Source organism: Heptranchias perlo, chromosome 19 (assembly GCF_035084215.1).
Source record: "Heptranchias perlo isolate sHepPer1 chromosome 19, sHepPer1.hap1, whole genome shotgun sequence".
In the NCBI taxonomy this organism is placed as follows: Eukaryota; Metazoa; Chordata; class Chondrichthyes; order Hexanchiformes; family Hexanchidae; genus Heptranchias; species Heptranchias perlo.
The window spans coordinates 24,034,913-24,056,012 of record NC_090343.1 but is presented as its reverse complement, the minus strand read 5'-3'; the positions used below and the strand labels follow the sequence as shown (position 1 = coordinate 24,056,012).

Genomic DNA, 21,100 nt, shown 5'->3' with positions numbered 1-21,100 from the left:
AAAATTGGCCAGGATATTGGAAAACTCATTGCTCATTTTCTTATACCGTTGATGTTTTTCAACACTAAAAGGTGCTATACAAATGCAAGTTGTTGTTGTAATTCTTAAAACTTGTTTCAAAGAATTTTTGCAAGAAAACATTTTTTTCTGATCACTTCAGTAGCATCCGAGGCAGTGCTATGAACCAGGTGACAGACAAGCATTTATATTTGCAATGCTGATCTGCATAACTCATTCACGTAATAAAACACTGCATCCACATGACCTATCAATTGACTTGTAGAATTTATAAATGGCAAAGCTGCAAAATAATGGTAGACTTCATCGCAACTGGGATAAACTTGAGGTATTTATAAAGATATCCATTCAATATAAATATTGATATCGTATTCATTTAAAAAATGTATATTTCCTATTGAGGGTCTGGTCTCAAGCAAAGTCTTAAGTGGCTACCATATATTTTTACAGTTAATCATGAAACTAGTTAAAAGTTTTAGCTCTGATGTAATAGTTTCAAAAATACTGCTTTGAAAACTCTATACATAGGAGTTTTTTCTCGATATCAGAAAGACTGACAGTGCAAATTAGATGTTCCATTTACCTCTATCTATGTCGGACTGTAGCTGTGCCTCCAGATCTTCTGGTGAGACGTAATACTCATGCTCCTCCCCCTCGGGGGGCTTCGGTTTACACTTCCCACAGCAGCAATTACAGCAGCAGCAGAGGCAGCAGCAGAAGTAACAGCCAGTAATCACTCCACAGAAGACAAACAAAGCCTGCAGTTACAAAAAAAATCCTGTCATTAACAGATGATAGCCCAATTTAACTACCTTTTTTTTAAAAAGCTGTTAATCGCTGATTGAATACTCCTGTGGTACAAAGTTCCAAAGAATTCTATAAAAAAACTGCAAAATGTGCATATTTAGTCACTTTTTAAAATATCCATCAAAAACATTCTTCAAATATAAATCATTCCTAAATTCAGACAATTGATAGGTGATGATTAAAATTCAATGCTTGAAATCCTACAACGCTATTTCTTTGCCTGGGGCGGTAAGGGGGAAAGAGAATGGATAAGAAACTGGATGGGAAGAATCTGAGCAACATGCTGCAGACTGTCGTAGCCTTCTACCCAATGAATGGGAGAGGGCAGGAAATGGAAAAGGGAAAAAAATTTAAACACGAAGGCAAATCATTTCAAAATTGCTCATCATATAAACTTAATGATCATCAAATAACTAGCTAATATGGATAGAAGATCAAGAGAAAGAATAATGCATTAGGCACAATAATTACAATTAATATGGCTTCCATAATTCAGCAGTGGTCTTCTGCACAGTTTTAAAAGCAACATAAGTGAAGAGCTAACTTTGACAGAAAATGTTAAAATGTGTCAAAATATCTAATTCTGTCCAACAGCTGCATTGCTACCCAGAACACTCAAGTTTTTAAAGTGTGTTTGATTGCATGGTTAAAATCGTTAAACATTAGAGATTCCAACAGAGGCAGTCAATATGAAATAGATTGCTTACCTGCAGCATTAATGCCCGATAATAATACCCTTTAAAATTTACTTCAAAAATGTAAAATCCAGCTGCTTCAGTGTCTCAAATGGTAAAGGCAGCATGTAACTGTGCTACATAAACCAGAAGGTCCCGGTCTGTACTGTCAGCTCATCTCACCTGAGGTGACAGTAAGGGCACTTCACTGGATTTAGTGGCTCTGGACACGGGGAGGGAAAAAATCAGCATGGTCATGTTGCTGACCTTCATTTGTGACCCTTGCTTTAAAAAGTGCATGAGTGCAAGTGTTGGCTTTGAAGATCTTAATTGAGTATGCTGCCAAAACTCTCATTAGAATGAGCATTTGGGTGGGGAGGCTGCATGCATTTATGTAACCATATCCCAGCATCAATCAATGTCTTCAGGAGAGGAAGAGGATGTGAGGGGGTGGGGGGGGAATCAAAAGATTAGTGTAAAATTATATATAGGTTTTTTTTTAAAAAGGATGGATAAATTCAAAATATCCTTGTCCAGTAAACTAAATAAAAGTAAAAAACTTGATAAAAGGGTCAGTGAAGGCTTGTATTTTGTACCATCTCAAGGTAGAGTCTTTTAAAAAGAACATGCTACTTTGTGTGGGATTAAGTAATGAATGGAAGTTACAAATAAGCATTATGAAATGAAGGATAGGTATTCCATTTGGATAAAGATGCTTATTGAGTAACTGGTGGATGCCAGCAGAAAATGCTTCGGGCTGTTACACTTGCCTGAAATTTGGGATTTTCTCAGAGGTGCAAGCAACTCAGGATTTGCACCTAACAGATATGCCAATCTTTTCCAATTATATAATGGACATATATACAATATATTTTTAGGCTTCGGTTGAAGGAAAACTGCCCTGCTCTTCTTCGAAAAAGCGCCATAGGATCTTTTACATCCACCTGAGGACAGACAGGGCCTCAGTTCAACATCTCATCTGAAAGACAGCACCTTCGACAGTGCAGTACTCCCTCAGTACTGCACTGGAATGTCAGTTTATATTTTGTGCTCAAATCCCTATTCCTGAAAACCAAAATACTGAAATAGTCAGGACAGCTGGCTGCCCAGTTAAGACTTCAAAATGTTGTAAAATGCCACGCGTCTTATTAAAAGTGAATGTGTTAAATGTTGTTGTTAAATATTTCAGCACCATCAGAAATCCTCACCTTTGCCCACCAGCTGGACAGGACGAAGTATGTATTTACATTCTCCTCACCAAACTGCTCTGCCACATACAGACCCAATGAACCATACTTATCATAGATATTCCGCTTTGTTGCATCAGTTAGAATTGCATGAGCGTTGTTTATCTCTTTAAATTTCTCTGAAGCTTCAGGATTATCCGGATTCTTATCGGGATGGTATTTCAGTGCAAGTTTTCTGCGTAAAAAAGCAACACACAAGTTAAAAGTATGGCTCAATTTTGTTAACACTCAAGAACGGAACAATTTTCTGAGTTGTATCAGCCTAGTTACTATAATTGAAATATTTCCAGGTTAAGTTACATTAGAGATTGATGTGTAACATTAAGAGTCCTTTGTGGAACTCTAACTTTCAGTATGCTACCCAATTTTACATTGTGCTGTAGATTTTTTTTGGTAAGGTTTTTGCGAAGACTATTTACCCTCCAACATAGAGCACATCCCTTAACATTTTCCCCATGGTATGCATTGGTGACAAAGGACCCTGACAAGACCAATGAGAAAAATCAAACAAAAACAACTTGCATTTATATAGTGCCTTTAATGTAGAAATATCTCTTGGGGTTTCAATAAAAAATGGACACTAAATCAAAGAAGGCAAGATTAAGGGATGACCAAAAGTCTGGTCAAAGAGGTGGATTTGAAGGAGGCTTGAGGAGGGAATTCTAGAGCATGGGACAGCCGAACACACAGCCTCCAATAGTAGGGTGAAGGGAGGGGATGCACAGAGGCTAGAGGAAGAGAGAGTTTTGGGATGGGAAGTTAGAGACAAGGAGGGAGGAGGCCATGGAGGAATTTAAATACATGGGTGAGAATTTTAAATTTGAGGCGTTGGTGGACCAGAAGCCATCTTGGGTCAGAAAAGATAGGAGTGACATTTGAGCGGGACTTGGTGTGGGATAGGATAGCGGCAGCAGTGTTTTGAATAAGCTGAAGTTTACAGATCGTGAAGGATGAGAAGGTGATCAGGAGAGCAATGGAATAATCCAATCTGAGGTGACAAAAGGCATGATTGAGGACAGAGATATTAGCAGAGGAAGGTGATTTTATAGAGGTGGAAGTAGGTGGTTTTTGTGATGGAGAAGACATGGGGTTAGAAACTCAGCTTAGGATTGAATAGGATGCAGAGGTTATGCACAGCACCACCTACTTAAAGGCAACTAGGGATAGCCAATGCCTGCCTTGCCAGTGACACCCACATTCAGAGAATTAATTTTTAAAAATGGAGAGCCAAAGGTCAGACATTTGAGAGCTAGAGAGTGCAGTTGTAATCTACTTGAGAGTTTCTCCCTCACCCCCACCAAGGGCAGATGCAGAAGAAAGTGGAATTTGAAGAGGGTAGGGGATATGGGTGGCGAGATATACAAGGAAATGGTCGGAGATGGTCTTGTCAGTGATCGGGATCATGGGAGTAGAGAAGTCAGAGGAAATGGCAAGATCAAGGAGGTGGACTGGCAGCTGGTTTACTTCTATACCTCTGCCGATGCTCACATTGTTCAGTCACCAAGATGCACGGTATAACAGCATTCACCCTTCCAGGGAGATACCACAACTTCCACTAAATGCTTCTGTGACCTGCATGTCATGGATCAGGAAGCAATCTGAATGGGTGAATTGAATCTGCATCTTTCCAATCTGTGACACCCATTGTTGTGCTCAACACGCAGGAGTAATGACCTCTCCATTTTGATTTTTTAAAAAACTTTTACTATTCACACATGGGGTAATATTTCAAAATAAGTCACAGTATACTCCTGTAGGTATTGACAAACCAACAGGATTAATGAGATAGATCATTTGAGCCATCACAAAGTACAACTAAAACATATTCACCATCATTGTTTTGTACAAGTTCCAACGGCACACACCAAATAAATTTTATGATAGGAATTCCAGACCTCCCCTACTCTGACACTTCTTCTCGTCTGCTCCATTGCACACCCATGTAGTACCTGCACCCACAGCCTAAACCTCTGCCTTGCTCATCATAGAGAACCATTCACTTCCCAGCTGCTGCGTCTAGTACTAGTGAGAGCTGTTCCCAAACTGCAGGAACTCAGCTGTATCATAACAGAATTCACAAATCATTTAATTAGCCAGATTTCACAGTTACGATGGCTATTCAGTGATCCTATTGAAAAAGCATGCATGTGTAGGGCTTGATTGAGGACAGGAACAGGCTCATCTGTGATAGCCTGCTAATAGTCACTGCCCAGGCACCCACTTGAAGAATGATCACATGGAAAAGCTACTAGAGGGCCTTTGGTACCAAGGAAACAAACCCCAATAAAAATTAGCACCTTCAGGAAAATTGAGGGTAAAGATACCTTCCCCCAAATTTTCCCACTGAACTCAGTTCATTATTGTACATCTATTTAACTTTATAAAAGTTTTGAGCATGTCAATCACACTCAAAACATCACATGCGAAAGAGTTAAAAGTATTAAAAAGAAAAGCTGCCATTTTATTTGTAAGCTTCCCTCAAACTGCAACTAAATTCCATTTTACCTCAAGCTGTGTACTTCGTTTAAACAGAGCGCCACCTCTGCAGCTGTATAACCTGGTATAACACTCCAATCATTAGAACAGCACATCATCTAACATATTAAGAAAAAACACTCATATTTACTATCAGCTTTAAAAAATTTTGACCAAACTTTTAAAAGCAATATCCCAAGCGTGTTTACATCATTCTCCGGTTGATCACAACTTTGCAATGTTTGACTCATTTTAAACAAATTCAGCCAAAGACAATTCCAAATTTCAATAGAAACAGTTTAAAAACACTGATGTACATGTAACTGAATTTACTGTGCATTATACCATCTCTAAAATTACTGGTAGAGCATCTTCATACGAGTAAACTGTGCCCTCTAGTGTTTTATTTAATAATTATGGCATTTAATATCAGATTTAAAAAGCTTGTAGAAATTGAAAGGTTTCCTGATTATTATAATAGACACTAAAATCACAACTTTTCTAACAGAAGAAGATGATTACATCTTTATTTGGTTAATATGGGGAATAATGGACGTTTCTGAATTTAGGAGTGAAATGGTCACCTAGCGATGAGTTATATATCCATCCCCCGCCTCTTGAAGTGCTGGAAAGTGATTTTAAAAGGTGCTAGCTGCTCTCTCATACTTCCTCCAAGTGACCATTCTTCATGAAAGCAATGGCATGATAATCTACCATGGGGGCATCAGTTGAGTCCACACATAAAATTTCCACTGGAACTTTAGTTTCCTCTCCTTTTTCCAAGAGTCACTGGAGCCATTTGTCATGCTACCTACTACCAACCAGCTGAGAGCAGCTAACTCGGCATAGACAGGAGAAAAACCCTGGGACCTTCCTACTCTGCATGGTTCAGTCCAACAGGCAGTGTGCTCAACTGTGCCATGAGGGCATTTCGGTTATTTCATTTAAATGCTAACCTCCTTACTCCAAACCAATGGATACCCATGAAGGACTTGATAAAATGTTAAAATACAAACTGCTGATAATTTGATGTTTTTGGTACTACAAAAAATTGAATATCCAATAACTTGAATTAAACATAGTAAATAACATAGCAAAGTAGGAATTGAGTTAATTCAAATTTTCTAATAATTCAAAAAAATTAAGTGACTTTGAATTGAGAAACAGACTGTAGCTGCTGAAACACTTCAAGCACATAACAAGGAATTAATTGTTCATTTTCATTGCAAATTTAAAAAGTAATGCAAGTTACACTGTCCCACAACAAACAAGACTTTATAAAATCAGCAGAAACGAAAAGCACACGCACATCTGACAACTTGCTAGAAATGAGTGACTGAAATTCTCTGCTCAAAACAGCAATCAATCTCCATTAACCTGCAAGCTTTTTTAAAAAAAAATCAGAAGCCCAAATTCTTTATTTTGTAGCCAATCCACAAAACATTGAAATGCCAAGCTTGGTTAGATTCAGAAACAAACTGCTGCCCCATCTTCATTCTTTTGAATTAACTAAACCACAAAAATTATTACAATTTGTTTGTCCCCTGCAATCTTTGTATGTAGTTCATGGCCGAGAATGTGATTTCTAATGTTTACTGTGGTCCTGTAGCGACAGCAACATATCACTTGACTGACTCAATGTAAAAATATTACACAATTTAATGATCCAGGCCCCATACATATAATTGGAATACTATTAGCCTGCCATTTCACAAAACTTGTTTTTTCCCTGGCCAAAACCTCATATCCAATTCTTTACATTACACAATCTCCATATAAATAATGTTTAAAAATAGTACAGTATATGCACGCACATTTCCTGTCCTGTCACACATCAGGCTTTACAGTTAAGCATTAGTAAATGTAAGCAAAAATTAAGCAAATTATTCCAGGTAAATTTCTTGGAGCTGATTGTCTTGTATGCAAATTTCTTCATAACCCATCAAAAATTAACAGTTATAACAATATGCCCAGTAACAATTATAAATTGTAAATCTCACTTATTCTTACTAATGCAATATTGCAAGTCACTTCAAATTATTTTCTCTGTCAGGCTTACTACTGCCAGCCTCAAATTTTTATTTGCCCATTCGCAACTTCTTCATCCCCACTTCCCAATCTACCACCCCCAGATTCTTTTGACTTTGAACTCAACCTCTCACTATTAGTACAGCCTCAGATTTGATTTTAGCCTGACCTCCCACCAAATTATTATAACATCAATCCCAATTCCCATCCTGCCCTTGTGCTTCCCTAACCTATGTGATACCATGACTCGGATCCAACTCGCAGCCCTACCTCCCACTTGATTACTGGAGCTGTGGACATACTTCTGACTTGAGCTACCACCCGCATAATCTAGCCTCCCCTCTTGTTCTTTCCTACTCGACCTGACACAGTAACATACTCCACGCCTTTCGTGAAGTTTCCACAGACTTCTCTGCCAACCATTAAGCCCCCTTCTCTCAAAAGCAAAATACTGCGAATGATGGAAATCTGAAATAAAAACAGAAAATACTGGAGAAGCCCAGCAAGTCAGCCAGCATCTGTGGAGAAAGAAGCAGAGTTAACGTTTCAGGTCGAAGACCTTTCGTCAGATTTGGAAGATGTTAAAAAGAGTTAAAGTTTTTAAGTACAGAGCCAGGGAAAGGTTGAGGGGTGGGGAGGGAAAGGGAGGAGAAAGGAGGAAAGAACAAAAGGGAAGGTCTGTGATAGGGTAGAGGGCACGAATGATTAAATGACAAAAAGGGATGATGGTGCAAGGCAAGGAAGGTGGTAACGGGACAGGTTAAGAAACAAAAGATTGATCAGGAGTAGCTGTAAATGGCAGCAGCAGAACCATTACCAGCATTAGCTGACTGAACAAAATGGGAGCAGTGGTTATGATCTGAAGTTATTGAAATCAACGTTGAATCCGGAAGGTTGTAAAGTGCCTAAACGAAAGATGAGGTGCTATTCCTCGAGCTTGCGTTGAGCTTCATTGGAACAGTGCAAGAGGCCGATGACAGAGGTCAGAGTAGGAGTGGGAAGGGGAATTAAAATGGCAAGCGACTGGCAAGTCAGGGTCATGCTTGCGGACAGAACGGAGGTGTTCAGCAGGGCAATCATCTAATCAGTGTTTGGTCACCTCAATGTAGAGGAGGTTGCATTGTGTGCAGCGAATACAGTACACTAAATTGAAAGTAGTACAAGTAAACCACTGTTTCACCTGGAAGTGTGTTTTGCGGCCCTAGACGGTGGGAAGAGAGGTGGTGAAGCTTCCTACTCTGGTTTCCATCCCATCCTGAACTTTTATCAGAACCATTGTGCCACCCAGCGGTCATACATTGCCATTACATCCCTAAACTCAGATCATCCAGTCGGCAAACTGTAAAATTAGTTACTGTGGAATAACGTCAAGCTCAAACAATGTCATAGAGGTCTCCAACGTAAGCTGCTCACAGCAAGTCGAAGGATGTGGTATTTTTCCTATGCAACGCACAACAAATTATTATGGCCCCTAATATATAGTGATTTAATAAATGAAATTCCATTTTTGACTTTGAATTCCACGATTATGTTGATATGTGTGACAAAACAAGTAAGTGGCTTGTGATTGTTTATTTAACTCTACAGATAATTTTATTGCTTACTTTGCTTGTAAGAGCTCAGGATACAGAAGTATTTGGTAGGAAAATGTTCTGGGTTGAAGATGGATAAGAGGTAGTTAGGTTGTGGGTACCATAGAAGAGAAGGCAGTGTGGTTTCGGTAGTTTTGGGAGAGTGACCTTGGAATGTGGAAGCACTGGAAGGAAGTGGTTAGGTCTGGGAGGAGATCCTGAGGTGTGGTAGTACTGGGGAGGCTGGGGGTTGGAAGCATGGAGAATGGGCATCATGGAGTGTGTAAGTATTGGAGGAGGAAAGGAAGAAAATAAACCAAGCCCATTTCAAAAATTCAAGACAATCACCAGACAAGCACTTCAAATTAAGTCTCAGGTTCCCAAAAAAAGAATAGTCTTCTGAGAAAACATTTTCCAGGACATTACAAACTGAACAGGCAACTCAGTAAGAATAAGCTATTTATTTTGAACTTTTTTGTTTAAATGGGTTTTCAATGTTGTAAATCCTAGCTAACTGATGAAAAAAAGAGATTGTGTCTTTAACCTTTGTTCACAAGTTTAGTTGACTGTCGGTTTTGCCTACTTTCTGCTTCGGGATTGGTAGCCTTGAAAAAATAAAATTGAACAATTTGATTTCTCACTTTTCTGCTCTTACTCATTCCTTATTGGTCCTTACCAATTAAATCAAACTACTTGTGATTTGTTTACATTTTGGATTTATAATTGGCACCCATTTTAGCTGGTCATTAATTTTTGCCTTTTGAGGTGCGACAATCTGAAGTGCAATATCAGAGGCCACACTTTCAGGTGTGATGGTTTTGAAAGATGTATCATGGTTGATACATATGCGACACAAGACTTAGATATTTTGCTTCAAGATCTTCATTGCTTCTTCATTATTTAGGCACGTACCTGTATGATTTCTTAATGTCCTCTGGTGTAGCATTTTTGTCAAGTCCCAGAACAACATATAGCGTTTCCCCCGAGGTGGATAGTGAACGCTGCCTTTGGTCAGCCATTTTGCACCAACTAAAAGAAACAGAAAAAGGAAGTGATAATTAGATCTCGGGAGGCCGTTTCTCAGCAAACAAAGAATTAGTTCAATTAACATTTTTTTTACTGTAATAGGCAGTCATAATGTACAGTACAATATCAAGTAAGAGCAAAAATGACACTTGCCACATGTACCTACTGAATGATTATGATCTATTGTATGTAACTTACTGTTCTATATGAATAAATTTTGTGTTTTACTCAATACCTGTATCCAGGAGGTTTAAAGCATTATATAAAATGAATTTCACTGTAAATTCAAAGATGACAGTATGGAGGTTTCTAGGCATATAATGAATTTTAATTATAGAAACGCATTCTGTTAGCATTTTAGAAATAACATGAATATTATTGGATACAAGAAACAAATTGAGAGAAAGATGACCTCATCCTTCCAGTTTATTATACCTGCATTGACTAAAGGATTAAAAACTGCATCCTACACTACTTAACAGGGATGTCAGCTGTAACCTAGAAACCTCCAATGGTGTGGTGCATACTCTCATTTTTTGAATTTACAGTGAAATTCATTTTATATAATGCTTTAAACCTCCTGGTTACAGGTATTGAGTAAAACAAAAAAATTATTCATGTAGGACAGTAAGTTACATACAATAGATCATAATCATTCAGTAGGTACATGTACATTAGGCAAGTATCATTTTTGCTCTTACTTGATATTTTACTGTACATTATGACTGCCTATTACAGTATCATAACTTGCATTACACACAATTTTTTATATCCCAACTTATAACAAAACATCTGATTTTTTGCTACATTTTCACATAGAAAATGCTTAAAGCAATAAACTTCATCTTAACAAAAAGGGCGATAATGACCTCCCACACACACCCATTTGTAAACCAAGGTTTTATACTAACCGATTTAGATTTCACTCCACCTTATCTACAAATTCTATTAGTAGATTTAGATTGAGGATTTTAGATATTTAAATACCAACACAGCACATTCTAATTTACTACAGAAACTTACACATTGCACATCTTTTATTGCTGCACCCAATACACAATTCACTCAGAAAATGTACATATAGGCATTCATACAATTTAGTTGTTGTATAAAATATAATGCAAGTATAAAAAAAATACATATTTGCACGGGCTAGCCATTTTAAACCAGATTTTGGATTCATAAGTGACATCATACATTACCTACTACTGTTGTGGCTAATTATTCTACACATTTTTTTCCACCTTGTCCATCTATTATGCTTTAAGCAAGGTGGTTATGTGATTTGTCACTGCATTTATTAGAAAGGGTTTACAAAACCATAAAGCTAATTTTAGCGTGCTGCCAAATTCATCTATGAATTGCATCATTCTATTGATCATTGATGATGGCTATGGCAAGAACTACAGAGGGCAGACATTTCTAAAACATGTGTCACACTATAGCTATCCAGTATACGACTAAAGCATAATCTTGATTTAAATATTTGTCATCACAAATAGTTCTCTGATAGATTAATAGGCAAGTCACTATTTCCAGAAAATGCTTTGTCCACATTACTTACTGCCAGTAAAATTCTTGAAATTCAGTAAGTGATAAAAACAAAGGGCAGAATTTGAAAGTCACCTGTCATAGAATCATAGAATGGTTACGGCACAGGAGGCGGCCATTCAGCCCATCGAGTCTGTGCCAGCTCTCTGCAAGTACAATCCAGCTAGTCCCACTCCCCCATTCTTTCCCTGTAGCCCTGCAAATTTTTCTCCTTCAGGTACCTATCTAATTCCTTTTTGAGTGACTCACCTCCTGACTCCCCAAAGCCTTTCCACCATCACAAGGCACAAGTCAGGAGTGTGATGGAATACTCTCCACTTGCTTGGATGAGTGCAGCTCCAACAACACTCAAGAAGCTCAACACCATCCAAGATAAAGCAGCCCACTTGATTGGCACCCCATCCACCACCCTAAACATTCACTCCCTTCACCATCGGCGCACAGTGGCTGCAGTGTGTACCATCCACAGGATGCACTGCAGCAACTCGCCAAGGCTTCTTCGACAGCACCTCCCAAACCCACGACCTCTACCACCTAGAAGGACAAGAGCAGCAGGCACATGGGAAAAACACCACCTGCACGTTCCCCTCCAAGTCACACACCATCCCGACTTGGAAATATATCGCCGTTCCTTCATCGTCGCTGGGTCAAAATCCTGGAACTCCCTTCCTAACAGCACAATGGGAGAACCGTCACCACACGGACTGCAGCGGTTCAAGAAGGCGGCTCACCACCACCTTCTCAAGGGCAATTAGGGATGGGCAATAAATGCCGGCCTCGCCAGCGACGCCCACATCCCATGAACGAATAAAAAAAAAAGTTGACCCTGCATCCACTGTTCTTTCAGGTAGTGCATTCCAGATCCTAACCACTCGCTGCGTAAAAAGGTTTTCCTCATGTTGCCTTCAGTTTTTTTGCCAATCACCTTAAATCTGTGTCCTCTGCTCCGTGACCCTTCTGCCAGTGGGAACAGTTTTTCTTTATTTACTTTGTCTAGACCCTTCACGATTTTGAACACCTCTATCAAATCTCCTCTCAACCTTCTCTGCTCCCAGGAGAACAATCTCAGCTTTTCCAATCTATCCACGTAACTGAGATCCCTAATCACTGGAGCCATTCTAGTAAATCTTTTCTGCACCCTCTCTAAGGCCTTCATATCTTTCCTAAAGTGCGGTGCCCAGAATTGGACACAATACTCCAGTTGTGGCCGAACCAGTGTTTTATAAAGGTTCAACATAACATCCTCGCTTTTGTACTCTATGCCTGTATTTATAAAGCCCAGGATCCTGTGTGCTTTCTGAACCTGTCCTGCCACCTTCAATGACTTGTGTACATATACCCCCAGGTCTCTCTGTTCCTGCACCCCCTTTAAGAGTTATACCCTTTATTTTATACTGCCCCTCCTTGTTCTTCCTACCAAAATGTATCACCTCACACTTCTCAGCGTTAAATTGCATCTGCCACGTGTCTGCCCACGGCCAGCCTGTCTATGTCCTCTTGAAGTCGATCACTATCCTCCTCACTGTTTACCACACTTCTAAGTTTTGTGTCATCAGCAAATTCTGAAATTGTTCCCTGTACACCCAGGTCATTAATATATATCAAGAAAAGCAGTGGTCCCAGTACCGACCCCTGATGAACAATACTGCATACCTTTCTCCAGTCTGAAAAACAGCTGTTCACCACTGCCCTCTGTTCCCTATTACTTAGCCAATTTCGTATCTACGTTGCCACTGCCCCTTTTATTCAGTGGCCTTCAATTTTATTGACAAGCCTATTATGTGGCACTTTATCAAATGCCTTTTAGAAGTCCATGTACTTTCAAAAGGCGTATTGTATACAGGACAAGAAACAATATAATTTGCATACATCAAATCAGACAGGGAAGTTCATGTTGACTGCTTCAATACTTTAAATATCAATATAAAAGATGAAAGTGGAGAGTGCATTTCAGCAGATGTGGGATTCACCAGGGTGCTTCAGGCACATTCAAAGAAGCTAGAGCTGGTCCCTGTGAAATTGGCCTTCCTCTAAAGGGGCCAATTTCAAAACTCTACTAAAGTCTTCAGCTAGACCTGCTAGCTTTGCCCCCAAGCGACTCACCAGTACCCCATTTTGCTGATCCAACCCCAACCAATGGGCACCCTAGCTGTGCCAATACTGGCACAGGCTACTGTAATTTGGGGTACAACAGAAGTCTCACGCCACCACTGTTATGATGTGGAGCAGGATTACAAGTTTTCGGGAACAAGATCTTTATTACTTTGATGGAATTGTTGAAAGGAACTGGACTCCCTAATCTTGACCGGCAAGATCCAAAGAGCAGTAAAGCAGCCTACAATCTGTAAACACTCAAGGGCCTGATGGGTTCCTTGCTGAATTCTACTCCCTAAACATACACCACTGCTACTGATTCTCCTTCACCATGTGCTAGAATAGACATCCTATTGGATCGTTCAAATTAGCCACAATCACATTGATGTGCAATAAGGACAAAGACACAAATGATGTGGCGATAACGGAGACCTGGCTCAGGATTGGGTACTAAATATTCCTGGATACAAGGTGTTCAAGAAAGACAGGGAAGGAAAGAAAGGAGGGGGAAGAGGTGCTGGCAGTACTGATTAAGAAGAATATTGCAGTGCTGGAGAGGAAGGATGTCCTGGAGGGGTCAAGGACAGAATCTATTTGGTTAGTGTTAAGAAACAAAAGGAGGTGCCATTATACTACTGGGTATATTCTATAGGCCACCAACAAGTGGGAAGGATACAGAGGAGCAAACTTGCAGGGAAATTACAGAGGTGCAAAAGCCACAGAGTAGTGATAATGGGGGATTTCGACTATCCTATTATAGACTGGGATAGAAGTAAACTAAACTAAGAGGCAAAGAGGGGGAGGAATTTGTGAAGTGTGTTCAGGATAACTTTCTTGACCAGTACGTTTCCAGACTAACTAGGAAGGAGGCATTGCTGGATTTGGTTTTGGGGAGTGAAGCGGGCCAAATGGAGTAAGTGTCAGTGTGGGAACACTTATGATACTACGATCGCTGTTCGCTAAGGTTTAGAATAGCTATGGAAAAGGATGTAGACCACTCTAAAGTAAAAATACTCAATTGGAGGAGGGCCAATTTCAGTGGGATGGGAACAGATCTGGCTCGGGTAAATTGGAATCAAAGGTTGGCAGGCAAAACTGTAATTGAACAATGGGCAGCCTTTAAGGAGGAGATGGTTCGGGTACAGTCTAGGTACATTCCCATGAGGGAGAAAGGTAGAGCAACTAAAGCCAGAGCTCCCTGGATGACAAAAGAGATAGAGTGTAAGATGAAGCAGAAAAAAAGGGGCATATGACAGATGTCAGGTTGATAACACAAGTGAGAACCAGGCTGAATATAGAAAGTTCAGAGGGGAAGGAAATAAGAGGGACAAAGAGAGAGTATGAGACTAGACTGGCAGCCAACATGAAAGTGAATCCAAAAGTCTTCTATAGGCATGTAAACAGTAAATGGGTAGTAAGGGGAGGGGTGGGGCCGATTAGGGACCAAAACGGAGATCTGCTCATGAAGGCAGAGGGCATGACCAAGGTACTAAATGAGTACTTTCTATCTGTCTTTACCAAGGAAGATGCTGCCAGAGTCTCAGTAAAGGAAGATGTAGTTGAGATACTTAATGGGCTAAAAATTGATAAAGAGGAGGTACTGGAAAGGCTAGATATACTTAAAGTAGATAAGTCACCCGGTCCGGATGGGATGCACCCTAGGTTGCTGAGGAAAATAAGGGTGGAAATTGCAGAGTACTGGCCATAATCTTCCAAACATCCTTAGATACAGGGGTGGTGTCAGAGGACAGGAGAATTGCGAATGTTACACCCTTGTTCAAAAAAGGGTGCAAGGATAAACCCAGCAATTACAGGCCAGTCAGTTTAACCTCTGTGGTGGGGAAACTTTTAGAAACAATAATCCGGGACAGAATTAGCAGTCACTTGGACAAGTGTGGATTGATTAGAGAAAGCCAGCATGGATTTGTTAAAGGCAAATCGTATTTAACTAACTTGAGAGAGTTTTTTGATGAGGTAACAGAGAGGGTAGATGAAGGCATTGCAGTTGATGTGGTGTATATGGACTTACAAAAGACATTTGATAAAGTGCCGCATAATAGGCTTGTCGTCAAGACTGAAGCCCATGGAATAAAAGGGGCAGTAGTAGCATGGATGCAGAATTTGCTAAGTAACAGCAAAGAGTGTGTAGTGGTGAACGGTTGTTTTTCGGACTGGAGGGAGGTGTACAGTGGTGTTCCCCAGGGGTTGGTATAGGACCACTGCTTTACTTGATATATATTAATGACTTGGACTTGGGTGTACAGGGCACAATTTCCAAATTTGCAGATGACAAAACTTGGAAGTGTAGTGAACAGTGAGGAGGATAGTGATAGACTTCAAGAGGACATAGACAGGCTGGTGGCATGGGTGGACACGCGGCAGATGAAATTTAACGCAGACAACTACGAGGTGATACATTTTGGTAGGGAGAATGAGAAGAGGCAATATAAACTAAAGGGCACAACTCTAAAAGGGGTACAGGAACAGAGATCTGGGGGTATATGTACACAATTCGTTGAAGGTAACAGGACATGTTGAGAAAGCGGTTAAAAAAGCATACGGGATTCTGGGCTTTATAAATAGAGGCATAGAGTAGAAAAGCAAGGAAGTCATGATGAACTTTTATAAAACACTGGTTCAGCCACAACTGGAGTATTGCGTCCAGTTCTGGGCACTGCACTTTAGGAAAGAGGTGAAGGCCTTAGAGGGGGTACAGAAAAGATTTACTAGAATGATTCCAGGGATGAGGGACTTTAGTAACATGGATAGACTGGAGAAGCTGGGATTGTTCTCCTTGGAGCAGAGAAGGTTGAGAGGAGATTTGATAGAGGTATTCAAAATCATGAAGGGTCTAGACAGAACAGATAGAGAAACTGTTCCCATTGGCAGAAGGGTCACGAATCAGAGGACAAAGATTTATGGTGACTGGCAAAAGAACCAAAAGGTGATATGAGGAAACATTTTTTTTAAAAAAAACACAGCAAGTGGTTATGATCTGGAATGCACTGCCACAGTGGGTGGTGGAGGCAGATTTGATCATGGCTTTCAAAAGGGAACTGGATAAGTACTTGAAAGGAAAAAATTTGCAGGGCTACGGGAATAGGGTAGAGGAGTGGGACTAGCTGGACTGCTCTTGCATAGAGCCGGCACGGCTTCGATGGGCTGAATGGCCTCCTTCCGTGCTGTAATCTTTCGATGATTCTATGTGCATCTTACAAAACTACTCCTCTCAACACTAACTATGAAATGCATGCCTTCCAGTTAGACTTAGTAGATCCTGACTAGTCCACTGAAAACAAAATGGGTTTCATTCACATTCTAGAGCAACACCATCAGGCAACACAACATAATGCATCACTGCAACGTACAAAACACACCTGTACTTTTCTTAGAGTAAAACTGCCTCCAAATGGAGATACCTCCCAGACATTCCTCTTCCACTGAAGGACTAGGAATAGATTTTCCTACTACCCTTATATTTTTACTTTAATGGAACGCCAATGTCAGTGGGCTGAATTACACATCCATGTCACATAGGCTGGGAAGTGAAGCAGAACTCATCATTGATCACACGTAGCCAATCTTTCTACTGCTTGCCAAGTGCTTTCCACCAAAGAATTTGGCTAGATCTTGGCTATAAACTTATGAAAGAAAAGATGAAGAATAACAAATGAGTGCCATTAATGCTCACCCTATCCATTAGATGGTGTTATCTCATGCATCATCCTTCCTAACCACTAGCAATGCTAAGTCCTTTATGAAAAAAATCATGTAGCCAATTTCACAAAAAACTCTGGGATATTCCTGATATATCACCCATGATACGTTACTAGATATATTAAACTATCGCTCCCTCCCTCCCTCCGTCCGTCCCCTTCCCCCACCATGTCTCAATTTCCTTAGAATCAAAAGACAGGACCACAAACAACCATTAACAAATCAGTTAGGTCCCAAATATCACAGATTTCTCACCTCACTTTGCCTGATACCCTTTGATAGCCCAGTTTCGATAAATTTGAATCAGCCACCCTCAATAATCCATCCATCACTCTTAAAAATGTACATCTTCCTCCATTTCCACTGCCTCACTAGGTAGGCTATTCCACTTGTTTATCATCCTCTGCATTAGGAAGAGCATGCGGCTTGTCTACATCTACCACATTGTGTGCTTGAAAACAGGGTTCAAGTATTTCGGCAGAATAACAAATGTATAATGGAAGCTTTCTCCCTCCCATAAATAGACCTGAACAGATGGAATGGCCTGTCCAGCCCACTATTGAGAACAATCACACTGAAGATAGATATTCTCCCTATTTTCCTTACTCTTACAAAATCCTAGGCAGGTCAGTCCTCACCCTACCATGCCACAACTGCAATCTCCTAAAAGAACTTACTGCAAGCGGATTCAAATTTTGGTGTGAAAAGGGGGACCATCACAATGGACAAATGGCTCCACAAAAAAGTCAAATTGTGTCCTTCCACAAACTAGTCACAAATTTCACCTTCCTCAAAAAGGGACTTTTTCCCCATCACCTTGAGATCTAGCACAAATTGACACCCCTTGAACTTGTGGATCATGGAACTTTAAACATTTCTCCAAAATTCTGCACAGCTCCAAGGATTCATTACCTGGAACATTCAGTAACAGTGCCTTTCAGATCCTCAGAAAATAGCAGGAATCTGGAAATACTATAGCATAATTAATATTGGTGGCTGGATCATAACTTGATCATCAGTGCACTTCCCATTATGAGGCAGCAGTATCCTTCCAAAAGCACACACAATAAGTGGTCTCAGGTAGCAATGATAAGGGAATTGCTCCATAAGGGACGGGTCACGACTGTGCAGTAGACTAACTCACCAAGTTTCACACTGCACCACAAGATTGTGCTTGCTACCTCCAGATCCAATACCATTTCAAACTGTTGGACAAGTCACTAGGAGAACTTCCTGCTCTTCTTTGAATAATGCCAAGGGATCCTTTGCGTCCATCTGAGAGCGCAGACGGGGCGCTTGGTTTAACGTCTCAACCAAGAGACAGCATCGCCTGACAGTACAGCACTCCCTCAACACTACACTGAAGTGTCAGTCTAGATTATGTGTGTAAGTCCTGGAGCTGGGCTTGAATCCACGACCTTCTGACTCAGAAGTAAGAATGCTACCATTGAACCAAGGCAGACACCATGATATGACAGAAAATTTGAAGCTCAGTGCAAAAAAATAGATCACTGTAGCTGAAATTCTGGTAAATAATAGAAAATGCAGATAATCCAGGTTCCATGCTGGTGTAAAACACTGTATAATAAACTGGAGACAGTGAAAATTCATTTTAAACCAGTTTAGTTAACTAACCAATTACCAACAGCTTTATTAGTTGGTTTTATTGTAAAATAAGTTTAAAGGAGGTCTTTAATTTCCAATAATCCACCTCTTATTGTGAGGAGTGGTATTTCAAAAAAGAGATTAACAAAAAATATATAGCTTAAAAAACCTAATGCATCCCTATCCTCAAGTCATTGGTATTAAAGAATACAAAATAAAGGCTGAAAACCTCATATCCTATTACAGCATTTAAAGCAGTCATTGGCTTTGTAAATTAACATTAAGTGAAGTTGCATTTTCCAGTTCAGCTACCAAAGAGATGTAACCCAGCAGGGCAGCAATACCAGGGAAATAGATGCAGTCCTTTCAACAATCAAACCTCAGGGGCATAATCTATAACATGCAATCATTTGAATGAATGTCTTACTATACTTCTGATAACTGTTGCAGCACTTCACAAAGCCATATACTGTTTGAAGGCAGAGATTATATCTGGTAAAGACCCACTGAAGGTACCAATTGGTGGAAACCAGCAAGGCTGGCACCAGCAGTGAACCAGCTCCAAATAGCTTTCCCAAAAATTAAAATATAACTAGGAAAGGGATCAGACAGCACAATGTACTTTCACTTTGGTGACTTGGGTTCAAATCCAGCTAATGCAGATAGAGGGGTCCCATTTTGCTGGGTCTCTGTTGCCAGCCCTCTGAAGTGGATTTCATCTGCTTGTGAAGTACTTTGGGTAACCCACATTTTTTGTGTTCCTTAACTAGCATGCTGGGGGTGGGGGGTGATATTGTGCAAGCAGGCACAGTAGCATCATTATGATGGGCAGGAAACAGTTAGGCAGTGTCAGGCCTTTAAAGCCTGCAGATAGTAAAGGGAGTAAGGCAACTTGTTTGCACAAGAGTAGGTGTTCACAAATAATTTTTGCATTGATACGTTTTTAGCTATTCTAACTTCTTGCCTTAATTTAGTTAGTTACTTTAGAAGACTATAATAGAACAATATCAGGCAGTTGTGGCTCCCGAGTTCTTGCACGGTCTTTCAATAATTACAACGTGGAGCACCTGCTCCGGGTAGAAGGGAGTTTCTGTTTCCTCAAAGTAGGAAGAATGTGAATGAAAACTTGAGGAGAAAAACTTGGCAGGTGGCAGGAAAAAAATGCTATAAGCAATGCTCAGAGAACTTCGCCCCAGTGCTACAAAAAAATCAATGACCTTACCGGAAAGGGAAAGGTGGAAGGACTACTGATCTCCTGCTTGTGCTGTTCCAATGCAGAATGATGCATTGTATACCACCAGCACTAAGCTCTCACATTCACCACCCTGATCATTAAGCACAGCCTTAGTTTACGTTGTCAATAAGACTCCTTAGCATCCCGCTCTTAGCGTGCCCACCCAAGACCATAATAACCCACTGCCAGTGTACATAGCATCTGATGCCAAACCTTCCATCCATAGCAAAACCCAAAAGAAAAGCTTACAGTCAGGGGTGAGTCACCTAATCAATGATGTCTATATTTTTGTAGGTGAAGGCTGCTCACAAGAAGAGGAAGTGATCTGTAACTAGAAGAGGCAGTGTCCATTGTTGAAGTGATCCCATTTTGAGGAGCAAGCCCTTGAAAGACAGGGCAGGCATCTGGAAGGAGGCCAGAGAAGGAGCAGCAGGAGGCATGCCCCTGGCAGAGGGCTGTTCAACCACAGCAAAAACCATGAAACTTCAGAATCAATATTTACAGATGCAGCATTCCAACAGTAGACATTCTGCAGTAGCTCTACTGTTATCCAATAGAGCACCCTTTATCTCAGTGAAGTCATTTGCAGAAAATTTTCTAAAATGATTTCACTTATTTCCTTACAGGTACAGAGGAAATACCTAGAGCCAGACCCTCTGAACCATACTCTCTAAGCACCACATGGTCCATTTACCCACTGAATCATCAGGGAAGCCCAGAAAATATAATTAAAAGTAGGAACATGCTGCTTGTGGTAGAAGTAACTTTGGGTCTTTTTCCATAAACATTGGTACATAATCAATACAGTAGATTCAGAGGCTGTGTGACTGGATTAATGTTGTAAATCTAAAGTGATACAGGACTTGCATAGTAGCATTTCTGAGGCAAGCCTTTAAAACAGAAAAAAGAAAAACTAGTGAAATGGCGATTGCCAAAGTCCAGAAATCTGCATTATACAATTATTCAAATTCTGTTGTACTCCCACACTGGATTAGTTAAGTGCAATTCTCTGTAGGAATGACTTACCCTAAGAATAGATGCTACACTACAAAG

General features: G+C 40.3%; 1 protein-coding gene across 1 annotated transcript in view; it reads right to left on the bottom strand.

The window, feature by feature from the left end:
• Window positions 1-21,100, bottom strand: part of LOC137335239 (dnaJ homolog subfamily C member 5) — a 57,420-nt gene that overhangs the window by 10,654 nt on the left and 25,666 nt on the right. The window contains exons 2-4 of the mRNA XM_068000494.1: window positions 9,733-9,849; window positions 2,708-2,921; window positions 602-776 (exon numbers count right to left, since the gene is read on the bottom strand). Of these exons, the coding sequence (XP_067856595.1) occupies window positions 602-776; window positions 2,708-2,921; window positions 9,733-9,839 (496 nt within the window). The 5' untranslated portion in view covers window positions 9,840-9,849. The remainder of the gene's footprint in view (window positions 1-601; window positions 777-2,707; window positions 2,922-9,732; window positions 9,850-21,100) is intronic.